The sequence below is a fragment of the Bactrocera dorsalis genome, chromosome 2, assembly GCF_023373825.1.
Source record: "Bactrocera dorsalis isolate Fly_Bdor chromosome 2, ASM2337382v1, whole genome shotgun sequence".
Classification (NCBI taxonomy): domain Eukaryota; kingdom Metazoa; phylum Arthropoda; class Insecta; order Diptera; family Tephritidae; genus Bactrocera; species Bactrocera dorsalis.
The window spans coordinates 12,005,100-12,023,000 of NC_064304.1; the positions used below are offsets into that span (position 1 = coordinate 12,005,100).

The following is a 17,901-nucleotide window of genomic DNA, read 5'->3' on the forward strand; positions in this document are numbered from 1 at the left end:
GAGCTGCCTCAGCCTGGGCCAATGAATGATTCTACATTTATCTGTCAACAACTGATGAGATTGAAGCAAGCCATTGAAAGAACACTGCCAGAACTGATCAACAGAAAGGGCTTCGTTTTCCATCAGGACAACTCTAGACCACACATATATTTGTTGAGGCGGCAAAAACTGGAAGAGCTTGGCTGGGAAGTTTCGATGCATCCACCATATAGCCGTGACCTTGTACCATCGGACTACCATTTGTTTCGGTCAATGCAGAACTCCTTTAATGAAGTAAAGTCGGCCTCAAGAGAAGCTTGTGAAAATAACTGTTGCAAGTTTTCGCCGAGAACCCACAAGTGTTTCAGCGATCTTAAGCCACGTCAAACTTGAAACGCTATATTTCAGCGTACAAGCAGTTAACCGCCGAATTGAAAGTAAACCGCCATAAAAGAACATTTCCGCACTAACTCAGTTAAATCGACAGATTTCTCACTAAATTTCTTCCAACCACCAATTCCCCGGTGCAATGCCAATCTTTCATTTATTCATCCACTCATTCATGCACTCGAACTGCCTCATTCATTTGCGCATTCGGTTATTGCATTTTTGCCAGTTACAATCTTCATTGATTGCGCGGCACTTTATTTTCCCGCACACACACACAGCGGCATTTCTGCCATACGCGTGCCACGGCAAGCGAATATCACTACAACAACAATCAGCAAAAATTCCAAACCAAATCACAGGAAGAAAAAGGCGGTGAAACGAAAGCGAAGAATGCAAAGAAATTCATCTTGAATGCCGGCGCAATAAAGCAACCGTTTCCGCATTCAGCAGCTTAGTGACCCTCGCACACACACTCATACACATATGTATATATGTAGATGGCATATATTTGCCTTCGCATGTCCAACTAAGCAAGCTTTCAGCTGTTTTGTGTGAATTCAAAGCAGACACTTGCAACGCTGTGAGCACTCGTGTATGTGTGTGGGTGTCCGTGTCGCCGGCGTATCTGCGCGATCTCGCATTCTGTCTAACGTTACATAAGCACACATGCGCTTTGCTGTCTGACGTGCTTTGGTATGTGTGCGCGTTCAGCGCCGGTTTATCTCACAATTTGGCTTAAACACACGGCTAAGCGTTGTGTCCACACCCCCGCTTAGACCCCCTCTTTGATTTTTTAGTGCAACACTTTTTGCCGTTACTTATTTCTTTTACCGTTTCACGTGCTGCAGTTAGTGGCTTCGACACCACCGCCTTCGATGACGCCATTCATTAGTGGTGAAAGTGGGTGTGGCCTTTGGTGGTTGCCGTTCGCTGTTTTACTGCCGGCAGCGGCGGAACCCTGGGCGGCGACGACGCGGTGTCTCATTCAATTGCTGGCTGCTCGTTGCCTTTTTGTGTATAAACTTGCATCCTTTTTGTTGTTGTTGTTGTTGGCGTTTTTACTTGCTCTTCATCACTACTTTATAGTGTTCTTCTTCTTTTCCGTCGCTGCTTTGCTTCGGCATTTGCACGTTTGATTTGTTTCGTAGACTCGACTGCTTTTTGTTGCGCCTTCCTTCCGCTTCGCTTTTGGCGTTTCGATCGTCGTCGTGTGGCGCCACATTGCATCGTTTCCTCTTATTTCCTTTGAACACAGCGCCACACTCACACATACACACGCACATGAATGCTCGCAAATCCAGTCTCGTGTGCATTTTTCCATTTCAATTGAAAGTGTAGTGTAGATTGCATGTCACTGTTATTGTTGTTGTTGTCTTAGTTGTTTGTGACACTGCAGCAAAACGTTTGATTGAGAGCTATTTAGTCTGTGTTTCATAGCTATATGTCTAGTTTTGTTTTTGTGTTGTTTATGGCTTAAAGAGACAGCTTTGAAGATAAAACGTAGCTGCGCTTAACGGTAAATGACCGAACAGTTTTGTTGCTTTAATTTGGTAAATTGGAATTTACTTATTCTTTTAACTAATTGGGTTCAACTTTTGTAAAAAATATTATTTTTGATCAATTGCGGCGAAAGGTGCTGAAAGCTTTTATATCTTATGCTTTGAAGGTTTTCTCAATATCTACATTTTAAAAATGAGCTTTAAAGCTTTGTCTATTAGGGAAAGCTTCCGTTTCAAACTAAATTAACAATTACTTATAATCTTTAATTATTTCACCTTGAGTGATAGTTTCATAGCCTCTATTAATAATATTGAAGAATTTTCAAAACATTTCTTTAAAAAAATTATAGATAATTTAATATGGCAATTGATAATGAATCTGTAATGTGTATAGTTTTGAGTACTTTCAGTTTCGGAACTGTTTGAACTATACGTATAGTACTTTTGATGTAAAATATTTAAGTTTTATTAGAAAAATCGCCTGAGAGAGCTTTTCGTGAAGGAGCCTTTAAAACAATTTAACTTCTTGTAGGCTCTGAAACTCAAACAGAAGCTTTCGTTAGAAAGATGAAGCTTTTAAAAAATAAGATTGACCTAAAACTTTCACACAAGATTAAGATATGTAGTTTGTGAAAGTTTTTGCTCAAAGCATCTTACTTAAAAGCTTTATCTTTCTAACGGAAACTTTAGTTTCTTAACTGATTGGTATAGAATAATTTTGGCTAGTGTTCCAAAGTTGTACAAAAACACCCAGTTATACTTTGAACTGATGTACCTTATTAACATGATTAGCAGTTATGAAAAGCACAAGCTATAACCCTAAAATATTTTATTTCATTTTCACTTTCACTAATGTTAAGGTATTCTTATTACAATTTCGATAAGAAAAAAATGCAAGTGTACTTCAACGAAGAATTTTCCGAATTCAGGAATACAGGAATGGTCATATGTAAATCGACAGGTGTTATGTATTTTCATTTACAGAGAGACGCCGAACTCTTGATGAGATGTTAACGAACAGGTAATGGATATTCAAATAGGTGCGACGTAAGATAACTGAGTAAAATGGCTTCAGTAATCAAATTTTGTTTGCCGAAACGTTGAAAATGCTGGAAAAAGCTTACGGTACTTCAGTTTTCTCAAACACGCAAACCTTCAAAGACGGTCGAGAGATCGTTGAAGAATCGTCTCGACATTCGACCTCTGCAACTGATGAAAATATTTAAAAAAAAAGTGTAAGATATAGTGCTTGAAAGTCGTCAGGCAAGTGTTAGAAATATGACAAGAGAGCTCGACATCTCTCGGGAGTCCGTTTGAATGAATTTGTTGGATATTTTGGGTATGAAACGCGTTCTTGCTCGACTCGTCCCGATAAAGCTGATTTTTTTTCAAAAAGAATACCTCTCTTTGGACATTCTTAATTGTCTGAATTCCGATCCTATATTCACGGAGAGCATTAGAATTACCGATGAGATATAGGTTTATGGTTTCCACATGCAAACAAGTCAAAAATCATCGGAAAGGAGAAGAAAAAATGAGCTGAAACCAAAATAAAAAACACGTCAAAGCCGCTCTAAAACCAAAGTGATGTCATTGGTTCCGGTGGGACAGATGGTCAACAAGGAGTTATATTTGGCCATATTGAGGCGCTTGAGTGTGAATATCCGTCGAAAACGGCCGGAATCGTGGAAGAAAAATTTATGGATTTTACACGATGATAATGCAACATTGCATCGAGACACGTTTATGACCGAATTCAAAGTCAAAAATTCAATAAATATCATCGATCAACCACCGTATTCACCTCATTTATCTCCGAGTGATTGTTTCGTATTCCCTGAACTGCCTCTCGTTTTCAGTCGATCGAAGATAATAAAACAAAAATCGATAAAGGAGCTAAAGTCCATTCCAAAAAGTTCTTAGGAGAAGTGTTTCGAGGAATGGAAAAATCATTGACATAAGTGTATTGCATCTACGGAGGACTACTTAGATGGCGACAAAATAAATATTGATGATTAATTAAATATTTTGAGTTTCATTCACCATTTTCGCGTACTTTTTTTAAGATTTTTCGGTTTGTCGACAATATCTTATCATCTGTTTAAATTTATAAGATCAAATTAAACTGCGCGCGCATACCCAATCTTTAAAAATTTCTTCAAAAAACACAAGTATTTGAATGGCATACGCTGAAGGTCGTGAGATTATTGAAAACATCTGTCTCTTTTATGGATAATCTGAACATATTTTGGTTATGAAACGAGTTAATGCTAGATTCATAACAAAACATTTGACGCTTTTGCAAAATTCGACTTCGAGAAAAAGTTACTCGACAACGTAGCTGAGGTCCATTCAATCATCGTATGCATCACTATTGATCACGAAACGTGGGTTTATGAATATGAAGTCGAAACTGCTCAACAATCTAGCTAATGCGCTCCAAATTTGAGCTGAAATCGAAATACTTGTACATACTTGTATTGGCCAAGGAGCCTACTTTGAAGGCGGTAATTTGTATTAAAATTTATCTTTTTTGTAAGTCTGGATAAAATTTTATCAGTTGGTATACTCGAAGGCCAACTTAAGCATTAACATTAATTGCTTGAACAACTATCACAAAGTTACTATAGGATTATAACAACTATAAACTAAAAACTGTTTTTGACGAATAAATCTTTACACCGGGATTGTTTTAATATCATTTTTTCGATATAATAAACTTAGAAAGAAACTTAACACTAAATTATAATAGAAATATTCGTAAACTTTGTTAGGTACTGATTATCAAGGCCGGATCTAATGTCTTAACTTCAGGAAGAGAGATATTTGGTTTAACGAACTAAGTTGAGCTAAGTATTCTTCATATATTACTTTCTCATTATTCGGTTGAGAGTTGCAGATTTACACCTGATCGGCTGAGTGAATTACAACTAATCTACCTTTTACAGTTATTCATAACTTTTTAGGCTAAATTTTCTTTGTAAATGTCAGAGAAATACACATACATACAAAGAGATCTTGAAAGAAGAATACAATTTCCACTCACCATGCCATGTAAAGCAGAACAACAACAACATCATAGCACATATGCTCTTCCAGTTGCCAATGTCGAATGCGGTATGCATGCTGCTTGTTTTTGTTGTTATTTTGGTTTTAATTTCAGCTGCTGCCGCTGCTGTTGCCAGTAAATTTTCGCCGCTGCCGCTGCCACTACTTCTAATCACTGCGGAATGTTTGCAATCTTTCTTCGCACTTTCACTTGCCACAAAATTGTTTTTCCAGTTGACTGCACATGTGTGCTGATTGTTCTTATTGTACTTGCTAAGGCTGTCTTGCGTGGCGTGCTTGCAACATTGTGTTGGCGTTGGTCGTTCGGCGCACGCCACCGCCGTTGCCGCGGCCGGAGTTGGTGCAGCAGCAGCAATGTAATCAACATCTTTGCCGCAACGTTGCATATTGTTGCTGCTTGCACACTTGCAACACCCACTGTCATCAGTCATTGCTGTTGGGATTGTGGCAGCTGCCATGTTGCAAACTATTGTCGCGGCTGTGCTGGTGTTTGCGTCACTTTGTGAGTTGAAGTTTTTGCTGTGGTTGTTGTTGCAACTGCTTTTGTTGTTGCTGCTGTTGCCGCGTGGTGACGCGCAAATGCAGTTTACTTCCGTAGTTGTATTTGTTGTAGTTTGCATTTTGTGTGCCACGCGGAGTTGCACGAGTTGTTTGTTTTGTTGTTGCTCTGGTTGTTGTTGTTGCTTTGCATGTAGCTGTGCATAGATCAACGCGAAATCACGACGCGCTACGACAGTCTCGTTGTTGTTGTTGTTATGGTTGCTGCTACTGTTGTCGTGGCTGCTTTTGCTGTAATTGCTCGAGTTGTTGTTGTTGTTTTCACTTTTGTTGTTGTTAATTTTGCTGCAGTTTGCGTACGCGAAACGAGTTGTCGCCTTAAATTGCATAATGCAAGTGATGCCCACTTGACATTAATTAAGTGCGAAGAACACGGCAAGCAGACAGTGCGACGGACAGGCCGACACACAGCGATAGTCGAGCGGTAAAAGTTGCCGCAACCACAATGCTGGCAATGTCAAGCTGCGTTAAATTGTTAATTTACACGTGTGTGTGTGTATGTGTGTGGACATGTATGCGCGCTCGACAGACTAAGTGTCACCAGTGGCGTTGACACTTTGTCACTTTTCACAATTTGATTTGAACCTTTTTCACAGTTTCTGCTCTTTTTAATTTTTTGTACGCGCTTCACAACAGTTGCATACATACATACATATATACTGGTTATATTTTTAGCGCATGTTGCAAGTTTAATAAAATCAGTCGAAACACTTGGCAGTGGTTAATTGTTGCACTTTTCGCTCAAAACTTTTATATAAAGCTAATTTTTGCTGTTGTTTTTATTTTTCATAATTTTTAAAAAATATTTTTTTTAAATTATTTTAATTTTCAAAATTTTTTTGAACACTGTTTATTTTAATTTTTCTCAATAAATGCAAATATCCACCCTTGCAACGTTTGAAAACACGCAGTACCGTTAAGTAGCTTCATAAAAATTTTCAAGCACTTGATTCACTCTGTCTTTTCACCATACGCCACCGACACGACAATCTTTCGCCTTTCATAAATTCCACAATTGTTCGCATACGAAATTTGTTGTACTTTGCGCTCTTCCGTTAACACAAACCCGCTCCGGAACCGTCAAGCATACGACTAACCGCACGAGCAAGCACGAACGCCACTTTACCGCTAGGCAGCCAGCCAGCTCCGCACATCCAGTCAGCTGCGCTCCAACACCACCAGCTACTTTGAGTCTATGGCTGTTGCTTGTCGCGCCCTCAAAATGTTGTCACTTCGCTGCCTACAGACGCACACACACACACAGACAGACATGCAGGCGCGCTCACACACCCTCACGCGTACGCCGCTTCGTTTGTTGGTTTTCCTGTCTGTTGCTTGCGACTTCTACTTCGCTTAACACGACACCGTCATCGTCAGCGTTGCTATTTTGTTGCGGACAGCGCCTAGCAACATGTTGCCAAGCAACAATTCATGTTGCGCTGGAAGCGTGCTGTGTGCGGCTAGGCGTATTCTCCAACTTCCAGCGTGGTAATTTCAGTTGTTGAGCTAATTTCCTTTTTAACGCAAGTGTGTTGTTGTTTATAGCTTGTTGTTGTTGCTGACATTTGCTTTCGCTTTCGTTGATTATTTTGTTTTCATGTTCATGTTGGTTGTCTGTGTGGCCCGAATTTGTTATGTTGGCTCATTGCTTTTCGTGCTGTTGTTGCAGTTGTTCTTTTTAGAAAATTGGCGTTTACACGTGCGAATTTAATTTCTGCCGTTTGATTGAACCTTTTGACTAGCTATTGATAGTATCTTCATTTTTGTTGCGTAGGCAGACGGTCGTGTCATTTAACCTCGTGCTGCGCACACCTGAAAAATCGTAAAAAATATATTATTAGTTGCCATAAAAATGAGTTTTAGAAATAAATAAGTGGTAGCTATGAATGCCTGCACGCGCCAAAATGTGTTTTCGTGCCGCCAAAGGGAACCTGTTTTGATTGATGTTCCTGTCTTTGAATGAACTTTAATGGCTTTGACGCCGAAACTCATTCAGTTTTGTGAAATATTTGCTTAGTTTGAAATGCGGCAGCAATTAATTGCGGCTTAAGTGATTTTTATCGTGGGTATTGATTATTTGTAATGATGATAATTCATTCATTTCATTTATGGTTCTATTTTTTCTGATGCATTTTTGCTAAAATATTCTTCAATATGTGTAAACCTTTCGGAAGGTTTTGAGTTGGAAAACCTTTTCTATTTACTTTGAACTCACCGGAAATTTCAGTAATTTAGTATTTTAGTTGGTAATTTCTTACCCTTAGTAATATTTCTTTCTTTAAATAATGCTCCTCAAAAGGTATTACAATTAAATCAAAGCAAATAAAATAAAACAAAAAAAAAAAAACAAGAAAAGCGTTAAGCTATTGAAAGCTAGCTTCTAAAGTTGAGGCTACTGACTCCGAATTCCGGTGGCAAATTTTAATAATTTCGATTTCTAATTCGAACGTATATCTCTCCATGATAAAATGGCAAACCGGAAAAAATATGGCGTCGTTTGCTGTTCCTATCGGTCTTATTTTGTAGCGTCCCCATTAAAAACGCCGTTAAAATCCCCTTCGAAATTAAAAAAAGACTTCCATACAGCAACCTAATTGTATCCTTCTGTTTCTATGACAGCTATATGTTATGATGGTTGTATATTGACAGTTCCGATAAATTACATAAAAGGACGTGTCCAAAATTACGGATCGATATCTCCGAAAATCAAGGATTTGTTGACCTATATACAGATAAACCAACAAGTTGACGGTTACGACTAAATGGATTCATCTAGAAGCGTCAACGTCTCTTTGGCGTATGAAAAACGTGGCAAACATCTTAGGGTATAAATACAGTGGCGAACAAAAATCACCTCCTATATTCAGAAAAAACTTTCTTGTAGAGACGTCATCCTGATTCTCAAAGAAGTAGACAAAATCCAAAAAGAAAGGCTCCAAAATTTGCCGAACATAGAGCAAGTACGTCAAAAAAGAGTATCCGTCCATGAACAATACAAAGAACTCTTAGCGGTATTGAGTCCCACAGTAGAACAACACAAAGAACTCTAAACAATAACGGATTTTAGAACACCACGGAAGAAATCATTTATTTCTGAAAAAACAGGAAACTTCGTTTAGAATACGCTAAAAAAGCACAAAGAAAAGGAAACGGATTTTTTGAGAAAAAGCTGAGTCTAAATTCAACATTTTTAGTAGTTAGGTGGAAGAACTTGAGTTTGGAAAAAAAAACTAAACGAAGAACGTAGTATCAACTGTGTAGCACGGTGGCGGCAGCGTAATGTTTTAGAGAGCTGTTGCGGCCTCTGAAGTTGAAAACTTAGCCTTTATTGAAAGTAAAATGAACCGTTATATATATAATTCTCTGTTGGATCACAATTTGAAACCTTCAGTGAATAACTTGTGTCCCGGTTCCGGTTAGATCTTTCAACAAAATAACGATCCGAAGCATACGGCGCAAATTGGAAACTTGGAACAGTATTACCATCTGCAGAGTTGACAAATTTAGATGAATTAATGCCACGGAATTTTCGAGCATTTTTAGGTGCCCAACTAAATACTAAAACGTCTTAATAACTAGTATTTTGTAAAGTTTTCGCCCTGAACTAAATTATTTTTTTACACTATATAGACTTTTGTAGAAGGTAGACATAAGAAGTGACTTCTAGGGGTAAATAATTTTATATCGTTGCCTTGTCTCTTCAGAGTGTTCACTCCAGATGGAGCATTTACGCAAACTTTGGAATTATACTCAGAATAAGAAAGGTCATGTGCTTTCTTCCCAGATTCCAAGAACTTTATACCTTCTACTAGAGAATCACATGTTTTGAAAGTAGGTGCTGAATCTATTGCCAAAAGTAATAATTTTTGTACGTATAGAGACTTCTTAATTTTCAAACCCTTTCCACTTATAATCTTCCAGTATTAGAATCTGTACCATTTTTCTTAGCTCTCTTCTGTTTTCAGAATTATTGTTTAATTGTATGAGAACCCACAAATTAAAATTTCTTCTAGAAATCTAGCTCTGCTGGTGTTGAGAATAATACTTTTACTTGAGGGAGGTAAATTTCCGTGTTATTCTAAAAATAAAAATAAATAACTCTGCAAATTGGATGCAGATGGTATTCTTAACGGCTTGTACCGCCAGCAACTTAGTTAGTAACTGGGCGCAATTCTTTATTTGCAAATAAATATTTTTACTGCTTCAAAAGAACTACAATTTTATTAGCATTATCAGTCAATCGCATACCCACATTTTCTTGCAACTTAGGAGCGAGTGCAGAAAAGTAGACTTGAGATACATAAAATTATAAAAGAAGTTCTCTAATAAAATTAAAATGTTCTGACAAATGCGTACTAACACACATAAAACTGTACGAGAGTGGATACCTATCTCACAATAAAGAGAGAGACCTCTCAACGCCGTCGAGCACCGCTCGTAATCCTTTTCAGCGCATTTCCTTCGAACTCATTAAATACTTGTAATTGAAGGATGCAAATAGACAAACGAACAATAACAAGAAAGGCATTATCAATTGATTGTAGGCAATACAACCATTATAAGGAACGTATGTATATATGTCTGTAGATCTGCATTGCAAGCTGCATGCAAAAATTGCAACAACAACAACTCAAATGCTTTGCACCCTTTTTTCAACTCGACTTTCGATTCGCATCCTACACACCCAATGCGTTTCCTGCTCATTGAAGAGCAATCAAAGTATGAAAACATTAATGATGCATCATTTTCCTTGCTTACTTGCCACATTGCGGCAATTGCAGCCTGTTGCAAGCTGCTTGCTTATGTGAATTGTGTGGAAAAAATGAGGAAATATCAAATAAGCAAATAAACAAGCCGACGATTTAAGAGTAAACAAAAGGCAATCAAATTGAAGTGCATGCTGTGGACAGAGGAAGAGCGAGAGGTGGCTGTGTGTGAGCGGCATGGGGTTAACGCTGTGTGCGCAGGCAAGAAGGCAGCTAGCGTGTGTGTATTTAAGTGTTTACAAGCGTATAATATCTCTTTGTATGTGAATGGTGGTATGTGTGTGTATGTATACATTTGAAGTGGGCAATCGTAGGCAGCAAAACCGCATGCAAACATGCGCTGAGCCAAGAGTATGTATGCCATTAGTATTTAGCAACAAAGCGAATCTCAGACAATGCTCGTAGCACATGCGACCAAATGGCGTATGACAAAACAACAACAATCATGAACAAGTGTTAATGGTTTTGTTCGCCCGAACATTTTTAGTAGAAATGTTTCAATGTATGCATTGATTGAGGCTAAATATCCGATAATAGGCATGTTTGGAACAATTGGTAGCAGCAAATTGGTCTGCTTAACAAGTTGTTTGATATGAAGAAAGACTTATTGGCACATCTACAAAGAAAAATATTTGGCATTTAGTCATTGTCGTTTAAATCTGAAGGAATCTTTGCGAATCAAAGGGACTACTTTGTAGGGGATGGCAGAGTTGTAGAATAATTGTCAAATATACGGTTTTTATGGAATCAGTCTCATTACTTAATTGTAATACCTCGTAAAAGTTAACACATGAACCATGATGTGTTCATCACGAGGAGAATGGAGTCATGTGTAGAAGTTCACGCAAGTGAGGAAAGTTCTATGAGCGCCATTCATAGTGATCAGAAACGATTATTCTACATATCGCTCAAGCAGCTCACGACTTCCGGTCTTAAGCGAAGTATCCTCTGGATGGCCAAAAAACATCCGTTTGAAGGCGATATAAAATGAGAACAGTTATAATCTTATATTTATAATCACGCCGAATCTCTATCCCCCTTAGAGTCTGAGTCAAAACCAGCTGCAATGATTTTCGGATTACATATGAGGATAACCAAATTCGAAGTAATGAGTGAATAAACACACAAGGGATGAAATATTTGTGCAGTTTTACTTAACTCAACTGAAGATTTAACTCGAAATCAATTGACTCAAGTCAAATATTCACTAATAATTCTGTATTTCACAAAAAAAAAGTATAACCTAAAAATGTTTCTACCTGCGGAGTCCATTTTGGTTATTTTATAGGTCACTGTACAACGTACATTTATCACGATTTCGATACTATCTATTTTCTTTTCAATCTGCAGAAAGAGTGAAGTCAAATCAAAATTTTGCTTTGCGACAACTCGAAGTCAAACGCTCAATATGAACTTTGCTTATCGAAGACACCAACCAGTTTCCAGATAATAATAATAAAAGAAAAAATTATTTTTTTTAGTTTTACCTCGCATTTTCGAAAGTATTTATTCATGAATAAAATATTGATCCTTGCCTACGAACTAACCGCAAAGCAACCTTAAATTGTATATAAAAATTTCTTGTACCATACTTCAATAATACCTTAAATTAAAACAAAAGGTTTCTAAATATCGTCTAGCACTAGTACAACATTTAATTAAAGTACCCCGTATACCCTAAATAGCAAACATACATATATATGCATACTCCCCAATTCAATCGATAAATAGCATAGGCCGTAAATTATAGTATGTATGTATATATAATATACCGCTAAACGTACTAAATTGTCTCGACAATAAAGTTATGATGTTTTTAATTAAAAACCATTAAGACATATTCGGGGCACATAATTCTCCCGCCAAAAGCAGAAAAAACTTCGAAAGCAGGGAAATGTTGAAAAAATATAGACACGAGCTAAAAATAAGCACCGCAGCAAGAAAGCGGCGCATCGGCAAAACGTCAATAAATTATAAATAAGACGGAAAATTGTCAAAAAATCGTGAGAAAACTCAAGAAATTGGGAAAAGTTTTTCCCAGTTTCCAAAAAAAAAGCAAAAAACACGTGAAATTCGTTAGCGTAATGGTGTGTTATATTTATTTGTTGTTATATGTTGGGGTAAAAAATTGCTCAGATGCATGTGTGCGCGTGTGTGCGTTGTCATGTGTAAAGCTGCCGAGAATTCATGTCAAGTGATTTATGCGATAAAAATTGCGTTACAAATTAGAAACAAAATAACCAAATAATATCGAAAGAATTTGTGTGTGGAGGTATGCGCATCCGTATCTGCGTGGATGTGGATGTGTGAGTGCGTTGACTGGCAATTGAAAATGGGACAAATTAAGACATAAGTGAAATTTAAGCGAAAATGAAAAGTGTCAAACATCGTCTAGAGCGATGTGATGGCAGGCCAAGGGTGATGGTGTTTGGCGGAGAAGATGTGGATGTTCATGCGTATGTGTTTAATCGATAACAATATTTCAATAAATCGATTAAGGAATTTTTCGAAAATAATGGCTGAGTTTTGAGTTTGAAGTTTTAGAATTGTTCGAAAATATTATTTGATAGCTACACAGATGTGATGACATGCTGAGATTGATATTCGTTTATTTTTATTTTAAGTTTAATTTTCCTTTCCGGTACTGTTGGACCGAGTTCCAAACATATTTTTCCAGAATTGAGATTCTGAGGCTCATTCAATAAGGCCGCAGGACAAGTGACCTTTAATTGATCCAACAGTGCGTAGTAATAGCCCATGCTGATGGTAGTTCCCTTTGGGAGATCGTAGATGAATATTATTCCATTTACATCGCATAATACAGTTGCCATAACCTCAGCGGCAGACTATTGCGTCTTTGCTCGCTTTGAATACCGTTCGTCGATAGCTGTCTACTCAGTCAATTTACCATTTTTTGATCTTCAAATTTCACCGGCACTACGACTTTGACTAAAGTGACATGCCTGACTCCTCACATGATATACTTATATACATCTGCGCTGAGGATCACTATAATCTTAGTCAGTGTTGGGAAAGATCTCTCCGAACTGCTCAATAATCCACAATGCAGGAAACCTTCCCATGATTCCATTTGTTTCAATTCTTTGTGACAATCTACCGAGTGGCACACGCCATGCACCACGGCAACGCCCCGGCTCACACTGCCTTTCTTGGGAGCAGCTACACTAACCAAGGTCGGCATTCTGCAGCCGCCTTACAGCCCGGATGTGGTCCTCCTGTACTTTTTTCGTCTCCTTGCCTGAAAAGGCCGATGAAAGGCAAGCATTTTGAGACGACAGAGGGGATCCAAGCAGCATGCACCTCGGCTCTCAAGGCTATTCCGGAGAATGCCTTCCGTGACGCCTTTATTGCTTGGAAATCGCACTGACAGCGCTGCATTGACGCAGAAGGAGATTATTTTTAAAGTTTTTAAAGAAGTAACGATTTGTTCAAACATTTTTTTTGTAATTCAACACAGTCCTATTACTTTCCGGACAATCCCTGTACTATCAACAGGAACAAAACCGGATAATATGGGCTGGTAAGCTTGGTTGCTTGAATGTTTTTCAAACTCTGCTTATAAGCTCTGAGCTTACTAAGAGTAGAGCAATTTTTAGAAATGACATTTACGTTTACAATTCTCTTTCAGGATCTTAACGAGATATCTTCAAATAGAAAGATCATTGCCCTTTCAGTATTTATTATGGCTATAACCGGTACCCAAGGATATTCACACACACAACATAGTTTATCCAAATTCGAGCTTGCAATTCTAAACGGTAGCCGGCTTCTCGAAACTTACAACTGATATTGCTTTCATTGTTAAATCCATTGTCACTTTATAAACTACTCATATCACACTTATCAACTTCCTCTTCACACAGACGCCTTCGAGTGGCCATTGATTTGGAGTTGAAGTGTGAAACATAAATCTATTAAAGCGAATTAGCGACCATTAAGGTGGACTGTGGTCAAGTGCCGTTAGCCGGCAACTACATATTAGTTAGTATGTTTGTGTGCATATATGTCACCTATGACTAAAGCCGAAACGAGAGCGTGTATGTCCCAAACTCTTACATAGAACTCACGCGCCTTCACAGTGGACGCCGTTAGCGGATTAAATGACAGCTGGTGGCGGCGCGCGTCGCCGACTTGCGATAAATTTCCGGGCCAACACCTATAAATCAACAGCTCCACAATTGCTGAGATTAAGTGCGGTGCGACAATGCGATGCAACCGCAGGTTCAAACTTGCTACACACTATAACAATGTATGCATGTGTGTATGTGTATAGCATGTAAGCGTGTGCGTTTATTATTATTATATGAGCACACCTCCATTTGGCCACATAAACGCTTAACTAAACACTATTGAGGTTCGTTTTTGTATGAGCGGCTTGTCAGTTATGAAGCCAATTGTGTTTGTGATGAGCATTCATGCGGCACTTTGTGGGGGACGCTCTGCATAATTTATGGCAATTTCACGTGCTGCCAGAATTTATGTCACCCAACGTGGCTAAATCGTAGGTAATAGCTGCTGATCATTCGGGCGTTGAGCAGTAATCAATTCGTCATTATTATTTTTCATTTAAAAGTGGCTGATAAAAGTGTTGTGTTTCCGAATTCGGTGCTGTAATGATGACTTTTGTGAGAACTCGGCTTTTTGAAAAGGGTTTCCAATTAAGCTTAATTAATTAGTCAGTTGGAATTGTATTAATTGTATTTCAAATAGCTGTGAATGAAACTCTGCCAAGTGTCAGCGGAAAACAATAATTATTGACTTTAATTGAGTTAGGCCAAGCATATGCTTATTAGAGAACTCTGAATTCAAAGCTTAACTGTTGGCACATATGAAATTCCATTATGCAAATCTGTTCTATAGACATACATATGTATGCTTTTTAGAGCTCTTCTCCTAGTTTAACTCGTTTGCAGACTAGTTTAAGTTAAAATAAAATTGTTTTTCTCGGAAAGTTTCAATGAATTGACTTACAATTTATTAGCCTCGATTATTCTGTCCAATTCAAGATAACTAAAATACTCACATTTGGTTCTACATATGTATATGGCTTGATATAACTAAAACAATGTGCGAAAGTATATTCGTCTTCCGTTTCAACCGTAGACAAGATGAATTCTACTATAATAGCTCTGATCTAATGGGCCCATTAACAAAAACCACGTGATGTTGAAACGAAATAACACACTCAACTTTTTTCAAAATGAATTATGTTTTTTGTTATACGGATAATTTTGTACCAGAACAAGATGTCCAAATGGCCACCGTGGTACCGTGTGCATATCTCAGTCCCTTTACGCCAATTTTCACTATACTGCGCTGTATTCTGTCTGCGAGCTTCTCGATCGTTGCTGGTTAATTATCATAAAACTTTGATTTGACAAATCATCAGAGAAAATAATCTAGAGGCGTTAAATCCGTGATATGGGCGGCCATTCGACTGGGCCATTTCTCGAAATTAAAGGGTCGCGCGAGACGAGTCAGTGTTTACACCTGAAACATGAAATGGTGCACCGTCTTGTTGGAAATAGAGATCGTTAGTGTTGATTTCAACAAATTCCAGAGGAAAAAGTCGGGTAACATTATGTTATAACGATCGCTATTGATGGCGGTGGTATGCTGCCGCTATACTACAATCAGCATCAAACGTTTTCTGAACCACACGAGGATTTAACTCTTCCCCAACAGTGAAAATTTAGTTCTTTGACGAAGCCATTAAGACTGAAATGAGCCTTATCTGGGAAAGTGATTTTTAGGCTTAAACGTTCTACCAAAACGAAGCGTAGCATGATGAAATGGAAAACTTTACTGAATACACAACGGTGAAACAATGAATTGGATACAGAAAAACGAAAACGACAAATGAAGCGAATCATAAAAACTGTCAACAAGCGAAATTATTTGAGCGTTATGCGCCATTTACGTGAAGCTATTCGCCTCAAGAGATCAGAATTGTGGGCCGAAAACTCTTGGCTTTTGCACGACGATAACTCACCACCTCTTAGTGCATTACGGCTGTTCAGCAAACACAAAAGAACACTTCGAGGACACCGTTTTGCTTCAATTGAAGATATAGAAGATGAATCGAAGAAGGCTCTGATGGCCATCACGACGGAGGATTTTTCCGAGTGCTATGAGCAGATTACTTTCAAGGAGATGAAACGGATTTGGAAGAATAATTAAAGATTTTAAAAATATATCAAAATACACCTTTCAATTTGATCAAGTAGTGTATGTTGAAGAACTCAATTCTAAAATTCGCAAAACCCTTCCTGATTTTTTATGTTTGAGTAAAAGCATTCAAAGTGGTATCGGATAGAGAGATACACTTTTAAAGATCAGGAAACCTCAAAGCTTTGCTTTTAATTTAGCTAAGATATAATCCTCCCCATATTTGTGTTACATTTCTTTAAATAATATTAGGTTTGTACCATGCAAGTATATACGATGAGGTATAAATCTTCTGAAATCGTAAAAGTACGGGTTGAGTAGTCTTGCTCTACATGAGGTCTGGTGTCTATAACCTCAAGTAATAGCATAATTTGAACTAAAGCCAAAATTTAAATATTTCAGAAGTGGCAGCAACACGAGTTTATTCGCTGGAACTTCATTTCTTCTCGTCAATGGGTTATTATTTTACAATATCGTATGATCGTTACTGTAGAAAACTACATGTAGTTGTGCTATAAAATGGTATATAGTATGTTATAGGCAGAGGAGAAATAAAAAATGTTCCGTTTTGAAGGAAATATAGAAATTTATAAAACATATTTAGAAACTCCACACATACATACTCTACAAAAGTAGACCCATAGGGACAGCAAACCAAGCCATATATTTTCCCGTTATTTTGACATTTCTCTTCAGTAAGATTTGCCTTTCATCATGGAAAGATACATATATGTAAAATCCAACAACAAGTCGAAATTATTAAAATTTACTACCGATATTCGATCAGATTTATTTTTGAAGTCATAAATCTCCAAAATTTCATAGGAATAATTTTCTTCAAAACTCCAGCAACAAAAATGTGTGCGAAACCGCTAATTAAAATCATAATTTCCATACGTCTCGTGTGCAAACATCACAAGTTAAGTGGCATAGCACTTGTTTACATAATGAAAACGGCACAAAACACACTCACTCACACGAACAAAGTGCTGTAACTGCAATAACAACATGATAAGCAACAACTAGCCAACAAATGTTTGCAGATGTTTGGCGATGCATTTAAATTTTTGTGGTCGAGCGAAGAGGTGTGAGAGGAAGAGATCGGCGGAAGAGCGTAAACAAATAAACCGTTATATACACACACATATGCATCCACATACACATATGCAACGGCAGTAATAGACAGGAACACAGTTTTGTTGATGAAAAAAGGAAGCGCGAAAAGGCGATCACTTGTGGCAGGTCAACACGCCGAGGTCACTGAGCTCGTGTGCGGGTTGTGACTAACACACACACATCCACAAGCATTCATATGCATACATAAACAAAACTCCTTCAATCAATAAACAAACCTGAAAATATGACAAACGACAGCAAATCGTTTGGAGGAAACAAAGCGCATGAAACGAGCCAACTATAACAACAACAGCAACAAGCCGGGAAAGAATAAT

General features: G+C 37.9%; 1 protein-coding gene across 1 annotated transcript in view; it reads right to left on the reverse strand.

Annotated features, from left to right (window-relative positions):
- LOC105227563 (uncharacterized) overlaps window positions 1–17,901 on the reverse strand; it is a 183,588-nt gene that overhangs the window by 93,780 nt on the left and 71,907 nt on the right. The window contains exon 2 of the mRNA XM_049450566.1: window positions 4,915–7,307. Within this exon, the coding sequence (XP_049306523.1) occupies window positions 4,915–5,824 (910 nt within the window). The 5' untranslated portion in view covers window positions 5,825–7,307. The remainder of the gene's footprint in view (window positions 1–4,914; window positions 7,308–17,901) is intronic.